General features: G+C 41.9%; 1 protein-coding gene across 1 annotated transcript in view; it reads left to right on the top strand.

The window, feature by feature from the left end:
* The window catches only part of FGD6 (FYVE, RhoGEF and PH domain containing 6), a 135,882-nt gene that overhangs the window by 57,628 nt on the left and 69,492 nt on the right, over positions 1 to 8,762 (top strand). The window contains exons 4-5 of the mRNA XM_032298222.1: positions 7,771 to 7,838; positions 7,923 to 7,953. Coding sequence (XP_032154113.1) covers positions 7,771 to 7,838; positions 7,923 to 7,953 — 99 coding nt within the window. The remainder of the gene's footprint in view (positions 1 to 7,770; positions 7,839 to 7,922; positions 7,954 to 8,762) is intronic.

Genomic DNA, 8,762 nt, shown 5'->3' with positions numbered 1-8,762 from the left:
GTGAGCCACCATGCCTGGCCACAAGTGGGTTTTTTTGTGTTTTTGCTTTTGTTTTTGTTTTTTTTTTTTTTTAGACAGAGTTTCATTCTTGTCGCCCAGGACAGAATGGAATGGTGCAGTCTCAGCTTACTGCAGCCTCCGCCTCCTGGGTTCAAGCAATTCTTCTGCTTCAGCCTCCTGAAGTAGCTAGGATTACAGTAACTCGCCACCATGCTCAGCTAATTTTATATTTTTAGTAGAGATGGGATTTCACCACGTTGGCCAGGCTGGTCTTGAACTCCTGACCTCAGGTGATCCACCTGCTTCAGCCTCGCAAAGTGCTGGGATTACAGGCGTGAGCCACTGCGTCTGGTCCACAAGTGGGGTTTTGTGTTTGCTTTTGAGAGGAGTCTCGCTCTTGTTGCCCAGGCTGGAGTGCACTGGTGGGATCTCGGCTCACTGCAACCTCTGCCTCCTGGGTTCAAGTGATTCTCCTGCCTCAGCCTCCCTAGTAGCTGGGATTACAGGCATGCATCACCATGCCCAGCTAATTTTGTATTTTTAGTAGAGACAGGGTTTATCCATGTTGGTCAGGCTTGTCTCAAACTTCCTACCTCAGGTGATCCGCCTGCCTCGGCTTCCCAAAGTGCTAGGATTACAGGCGTGAGCCACAGCACCTGCCCTCAAGTGGGTTTTTTTTTTTTTTTTTAAGACAGGGTTTCACCATGTTGGTCAGGCTGGTCTTGAACTCCCGACTTCAAGTGATATGCCTGCCTTGGCCTCCAAAGTGCTTGGATTACAGGCATGAGCCACCATGCCTGGCCTCAAGTAGGTTTTTTAAAGGAAAGAAGAGACAATTCCTAAGCCATTTATTAATAATTTATATTAAAATAGCATAAGCTATTTGATTGGCTTTACATTGTTCTTTGTATCACAAATTCTAGGAACGTGGAGACTATTCATGGAGGCAGCCGGTCAAGAATAAAAATGCCTCTAAACAGTTGCATTTGGGCATAGAGGTTAGGACACTGCTGAAATCTCACTCATGTTTCTCTGGCCCTGATAAATTTTGCCTACGTCACATAGCTGAGATTGCTCTAAGTTATTTTTCATTTCTCACACTGATCACAGTAGATGAGTAAGGGCTGCCATGCCCACCAACAATATATAAAGGTTCCAGTTGCTCCACATCCTCACCAACAGTTGGTATTTTCTAATTTTTTTTCTATGTGACATTTGGATAGCACTGATTTTTTTTTTATTACAGCCATTGTGTGGATGTGAAGTATATCATTGTGGTTTTAATTTTCATTTCCCTAATAACTAATTAGGTTGAACAACTTTTTATGTACTTATTGGCCATTATATCTTCTTTGGCGAAATGTTTATGCACATATTCACATCTTTTTTCTCTTTAAAAAATTTTTTTTATTAATAGAAATGAGATCTTGCTTTGTTGCGCAGGCTTGTCTCGAACTCCTGTGCTGAAGTGATCCTCCCACCTCGGCCTCCCAAAGTGCTAGGGTTACAGGTGTAAGCCACTGCACTATGCCCTTTTGTTTGAGTTGTATTGAGTTATTAGAGTTTTGTGGGTTTTTTTTAAGAGACAGGTTCTCTCTCTGTCGTCCAAACTAGAGTGCAATGTTGTGATCATAGCTCACTACAGCCTTGAACTCCTGGGCTCGAGTGATCCGCCCACCTCCACCTCCCAGGTATCTGGGACTACAGGTATGTGTCATCATGCCTGACTAATTGTTTTTTATTTGTTTTATTTTGTAAAGATGATCTCACTATGCTGCTGAAGCTGGAGTGCAGTGGCGTGATCATGGCTTACCACAGCCTCAACCTCCTGTGTTCAGTGATCCTCTTACCTCAGCCTCCTGAGTAACTGGGACTACAGGTGTGCACCACCATGCCCAGCTAATTTTTGTATTGTTTGTAGAAATGGGATTTTGCCCTGTTGTCCAGGTCTCGAACTCCTGTGTTCAAGTAATCTGCCCGCCTTGGCCTCCCAAAATACTGAGATTACTGGCATAAGCCACCACTCCCAGCCCTATTACAGTTCTTAATGTATTCTGGCTACTAGTTCTTTCTCAGAATCATGATTTGCAAATATTTTCTTCAGTCTATGGCTTATCTTTTATCTCCTTGATGTCTTTTGAAGCATAAACAATTTATGACATTCCATTTATCAATTTTTTTCTTTTATCAGTTATGCTTTTGGTGTTGTATCTAATAACTCTGCCTAATTCAAGGTCATGAGAATTTTTAAAAAATTGTTTCTTCTAGAAGTTTTAGAGTTTTCGCATTTTTAGTAATTTTTTGTATGGAGTAGCCTCTTCTATACAAGCGTGTGTAATGCAGGTCTTGGCAGAGCAAGGTCCTGAGAAGGAGAGAAAAAATAGGTACAGAGTAGAGACCTAACAAAAGGAGACTGATAAAAAGAGGAGAGAAAACAAGAGTAGATGCCAAAAACACGTTAACACCTACTTGAAATGTTTGTGTAGAGCTGGTACACATTTTAGCTGACACTAGTAATCACATGCTTCCATACCTATAGTGTGCCTGCGTTTCTTTAAAGGTACTGATGAGATCCCCTCTTGTCCTTTAAGGGACATCGCATTATTTGGAAATGAAAGAGTCAGGGCTTCAGTTCCCTAAATGGTTTCAGTTTCTGTTTTTCTCATTTTTAGTGCATTTGTAATTTTAATTTTGTTTATTATTAGTCTTTTTTTTTTTTTTTTTACTAGTGACACGGTCTCGCTATGTTGCCCAGACTGGTCTCAAATTCTGGGCTCAAGCAGTCCTCTCACCTTGGCCTCTCAAAGTGCTGGGATTACAGACATGAGCCACCATGCCAAGCTCATCCCTAATTTAAAATTTATACACTATATTTTATTACCATTAAACTTTCTATCTACAGATTATATGGAAAACCCCATTGTGATAGAAAAGTTTGGACTCGTTAAAATATTTTTTCAAAATAACAATTATCCGTGTGTGTGTGTGTGTGTGTGTGTGTGTGTGTGTGTATAGACCCTTACATAATCATGATTATTTAGTGCCTGATATGTTGTCCGCCAGGTCAAGGTCAGACTGTGCTTAAGACTGCAGTCTCCCTGAGGAACATAGCTATGTGTAGTTTAAAAGGTGAGTGAATGTGTGGCCAGGCGCGATGGCTCATGCCTATAACCTTAGCACTTTGGGAGGCTGAGGCGGGCGGATCACGAGGTCAGAAGATCGAGACCATCCTGGCTAACATGGTGAAACCCCATCTCTACTAAAAGTACAAAAATTAGCTGGGTGTGGTGGCATGTGCATGTAGTCCCAGCTACATGGGAAGCTGAGGCAGAAGAATAGCTTGAACCTGGGAGGTGGAGGTTGCAGAGAGCAGAGATCACACCACTGCACTCCAGCCTGGGCAACAAGAGCAAGACTTTGTCTCAGAAAAAAAAAAAGAGAAAAAAGGTGATTGAATGTAGTTGAGCAAAACCTATTCTCCATCATTCAAGAACCCATCTTAAGGCTGAACACAGTGGCTCACGCCTGTAATCCCAGCAATTTGGGAGACCGAGACGGGTGGATCACAAGGTCAGGAGATTGAGACCATCCTGGCCAACATGATGAAACCTCATCTCTACTAAAAATACAAAAATTAGCTGGGTGTGATGGTGTGTGTCTGTAATCCCATCTGCTCAAGGAGGCTGAGGCAGGAGAATAAATCACTTGAAACTGGGAGGCGGAGGTTGCAGTGAGCCAACATTGTGCCACTGCACTCCAGCCTGGCAACAAAGCGAGACTCTGTCTCAAAAAAAAGAGAAGAAAGATTTAAAGCAAATATTCCAGAATGTTTAGATTAGTTCAGTCTTGGTGGGAGAGTGGATGTGTGGGTATTGTTTAGCAGTGATTGTTTGTAAGGATATGCTGAGATTACTGGCAGATGTTGAAGAGAGATTCAAAGTGTAATACAATTATTTGTAGGTTAGATATTGGGAAATCAGGGGTCTTTTCCCAACTGTGCCAATAGTCGACTTTGAGCCTTGACAAATGTCTATTTTAAGTGGATGTTCTTTGGGACTGTGCTCTTGGTCCAGCTCTCACTTTATATAGTCCCTGTGTTTGACTTCATTGACTCTAATGACCGAGTATTATTTATGATTCTAATGGTTCTCAATATAGTAAAAAGAATGAGTGCAAAAATAAAATTTTTCTCTGGAATTTTCTGACTTCTTATGAGCATAGAAGTAACTGCAGTTTTTTGTTTTTGTTTTGTTTATTTTGTTTTGTTTTGAGAAGGAGTTTCACTCTTCTTGTCCAGGCTGGAATGCAGTGGTGCCATCTCGGCTCACTGCAACCTCTGCCTCCTGTTTTCAAGCGGTTCTCCTGCCTCAGCCTCCCTAGTGGCTGGGAATACAGGCATGTGCTACCATGCCCAGCTAATTTTTGTATTTTTAGTAGAGACGGGGTTTCACCATGTTAGGCTGGTCTCGAACTCCTGACCTCAGACGATCCACCTCCCTCGGCCTCCCAAAGTGCTGGGATTACAGGTGTGAGCCACCATGCCCAGCCTGAATTCAGTTTTAAAAAAATCTAAATTCTAACATACTATAAAACCTTGAGGAATCCTCTTCCTGTTTATTCACTGAAACATCACCCATGCTTTAAGTAAGTGCATAAAAAGGTTTCAGCGTATGTATGGAACATATGTAGTCATGCTTTAAAAAATTACTAAAATTAATTTTCAGAAGGGTTGCATTCATTGTGAAACCTGCATCTTTTTTTTTTTTTTTTTTTTTTTTTTTTTTGAGACAGAGTCTTACTCTGTTCCCTAGGCTGGAGTGCAGTGGTGTGATCTCGGCTAATTGCAACCTCTGCACTCAGGTTCAAGTTATTATTCTCTCTCAGCCTCCCAAGTAGCTGGAACTACAGGCATGTGCCACCATGCCTGGTTAATTTTTTGTATTTTTAGTAGAGACGAGGTCTCACTGTTTTAGCCAGGATGGTCTCTATTTGCTGACCTTGTGATCCGCCTGCCTCTGCCTCGATCTGCTGACCTCATGATCTGCCCATTTTGGCCTCCCAAAGTGCTAGGATCACAGGCGTGAGCCACCGCATCCGGCTAAACCTGGATCTGTTTTTATACCTTGGTTGTGGCACTGAAATTCGGGAAGCACTCGAAAACATTTTTTTCCTCCTCAATGTTGTATTTGGAAACTTAAAAAAGACAAAAAAATTTCCCAAATCGAGAACTAAAATAGTCATGTGATCCATCACAGTGAGTCTCTGGGAAGCAGATGTGCTACAATGATCCATGATTACAATTTTAAAAAGAAGACTACTTTTAGAGAGAAGTTGCTACCATTATTTTTTTCCTGTGGCATTTCATTAATGAATGACTACTGGATTGTCAGTCATTTTTTATTTATTTTATTTATTTATTTATTTATTTTTTTTGAGAGAGTCTCCCTCTGTCACCCAGACTGAAGTGCAGTGGGGCAGTCTCGGCTCACTGCATCCTGCACCTCCCATGTTCAAGTGATTCTCCTGCCTCAGCCTCCTAAGCGGCTGGGATTACAGGCATGCACCACTATGCCCAGCTAATTTTAATTTTGTATCTTTATTAGAGATGGGGTTTTACCGTATTGGCCAGGCTGGTCTCAAACTCCTGACCTCATGATCTGCCTGCCTCAGCCTCCCAAAGTGCTGAGATTACAGGCATGAGCCACTGCACCTGGCCTGTCATGGTCATTTTTTTTTTTTTTTGAGATGGAGTTTCGCTCTTGTTACCCAGGCTGGAGTGCAATGGCACGATCTCGGCTCACCGCAACCTCCGCCTCCCGGGTTCAGGCAATTCTCCTGCCTCAGCCTCCTGCGTCGCTGGGATTACAGGCATGTACCACCATGCCCAGCTAATTTTTTGTATTTTTAGTAGAGACGGGGTTTCACCATGTTGACCAGGATGGTCTCAATCTCTTGACCTCGTGATCCACCGGCCTCGGCCTCCCACAGTGCTGGGATTACAGGCTTGAGCCACCGCACCCGGCCCGGTCATTTTTAATGCTTATCATGTCATTGCCTTGTTCAGCTGCACCCTGGTCAACACAAAATAACTGTGTTCTGGTGTTGCCAGTGCTACTGAGAATGCAAAGAAATTCGAGCCATGGCACCAAAAAAAAAAAAAGAATGCAAAGAAACCTGTTTCTAAAACCAGGTCTGACGTTTCTTCAAAGAAACATCCAAGCATTTTCCTTTTAATGTCAGTAGTCATCATTTCCAAGACCGGGCACGGTGGCTCAAGCCTGTAATCCCAGCACTTTGGGAGGCCGAGGCGGGTGGATCACGAGGTCAAGAGATCGAGACCATCCTGGTCAACAAGGTGAAACCTCGTCTCTACTAAAAATACAAAAATTAGCTGGGCATGATGGTGCATGCCTGTAGTCCCAGCTACTCGGGAGGCTGAGGCCGGAGAATTGCTTGAACCCAGGAGGCAGAGGTTGCGGTGAGCCGAGATCGTGCCATTGCACTCCAGCCTGGGCAACAACAGCAAAACTCCGTCTCAAAAAAAAAAAAAAAAAAAAAAGTAGTCATCATTTCCATCTTAGGTGTAATACTTAAATTTATACTTGCTTGTTCCTTGCTCCTTTTGCTCTTTACCGTGGAACTGTCGTGTTCTGATTTTGAACTAGAACATAAATGGAGAGAAGCTCCTCTCATTTTCTCTGACTTCCCTGGAACTAAATCTGGCTCTCAATATTTTGTTGAAAACAACAACAACAAATTTACCTAAATATTGAGACCTTTTTTTGAGTCATCTTTATAATTATTATTTTGTTAAACATGCACATATTTTTTGTTCCTGCTAGGGCATTTAATTTTTATACAAAGCAGTCCATAATGAAAGAATTTCATGGTCAGGCGTGGTGGCTCATGCCTGTAATCTCAGCACTTTGAGAGGCAAAGGTGGGTGGATCACGAGGTCAGGAGATCAAGACCATCCTGGCTAACACAGTGAATCCCCCTCTCTACTAAAAATACAAAAAATTAGCCAGCCGTGGTGGCATGCACCTCTAGTCTCAGCTACTCAGTAGGCTGAGGCAGGAAAATTGCTTGAACCTGGAAGGTAGAGATTGCAGTGAGCTGAAATCGTGCCACTGTACTCCAGCCAGGGAGACAGAGCAAGACTCTGTCTCAAAAATAAAAAATTTCATTTCAGCTCCTTAGAATAAAACTGCCTTGACTCTACGAGCACATATCTAAAAGGGATTTTATGGAAATTCAGAGAGCCTGTGGCTGTAATGTTGACTTGTATGTGGTATAGATTGAAGAGCCCTGTTCAGACTATACTTAAGTTGTGAGTTCAAATAGCTTTACTTCTGGTGAAGTTCTCGTCTACATTCCTATTGGATATTCACTAATTCTTAAATTATTCATATGCACCCAAAGGACTCTTCTTCCACTGTCTATCTGTAAGGGTCTATTTCCCCTGCAGCCTTTTTGGTTTGTGACTTCCATTTTGAACCTCTGATGGTTGTGTTCTGAAGCTACTCAGGGCAGTTCATCAATCCAGCTAATGACGGTGAAGATTACTGATTGCTCTCAGCTACTCCTGTGACATGGGTTATCACTCATCCAATTTTCCATGTTTGCCATTTGAAATGTAATATAGTATGAACTGTGTGCTAGTAGGAAACTTTTAAGTGTCAGAGTTAAAATTTGTGTCTGACTAGCTCATAGCTGATCTTCATTATTCTTTCATGAGTTCATGCTTTTTAAATGTACTCTTATCCACAGGATGAAGATAATGGAATGAAAAGCAAAGTTCATCATATTGCCAAGGAGATCATGAGCTCAGAGAAAGTGTAGGTATCTAGTTTACAATTCAGAGGACTGTTTTTCCCCCAATTGGCACATTTCAAACTTTTTTTCATTGCTATTTTTTACAGGTTTGTGGATGTGTTAAAACTTTTGCATATTGTAAGTATCTACTAATATTTTCTTGAAGCCTAAGACTGTTTCCTTTTGTACTTTCCCTACCCCTGGAAGCTTTCAGCATTACTAACTTAATGATAGACATTTTCTAAAATGTATATATTTCATGTATATGAAGATAAGATGATTTCTGAAAGAGTCAGTAGCTATATGTTTAGTCTTCAAACGTTGTGTCTTTATAACAGTGTTTAAGGTGATAATATATTTTCTTAGGCATTTGTTGAAGATACTTGCTGTTAGAGTTTTGCATTAGCAATACATGAAGAATATCATTATCATTGTTCAAAAGTGTTTTCCTTTAATCTGAATAAGCTCCCATAAACAGACTTGAAAATAGACTTTTTTTTTTTTTTTGAGAGATGGGGGTGGGGTCTCGCTATGTTACCCAGGCTGGAGTGCAGTGGCTATTCACAGGCAGAATCCGCTACTGATCAGCATGGGAGTTTTGACCTGCTCCTTTTCCGACCTGGGTCTATTTACCCCTCCTTAGGCAACCTGGTGGTCCCCTGCTCCTAGGAGGTTACCATAGTGTTGCCAAACTTAGTGCAGACACCTGATTGGCATAGCGCACTACAGCCCAGCACTCTTGGACTCAAGCAATCCACCAGCCTCAGCCTCCCGAGTAGCTGGGACTATAGGCACGTGCCATCATGCCCAGTAGAAATAGACATTTTTACAACTAACTTTTAGTTCCATTTTCAGTTTTTTTAAATGGTCAATTTTTTTGTTGTTTGCTTTTTTGTTTTTGAGACAGGGTCTCATTCTATTGCCTAGGCTGGAGTGCAGTGGCACGA

The sequence above is a fragment of the Sapajus apella genome, unplaced genomic scaffold, assembly GCF_009761245.1.
Source record: "Sapajus apella isolate SASKATOON/1434 unplaced genomic scaffold, GSC_monkey_1.0 scaffold2, whole genome shotgun sequence".
Taxonomy (NCBI): domain Eukaryota; kingdom Metazoa; phylum Chordata; class Mammalia; order Primates; family Cebidae; genus Sapajus; species Sapajus apella.
The sequence above is the reverse complement of the archived record's forward strand: the minus strand, read 5'-3'. Positions and strand labels throughout refer to the sequence as shown.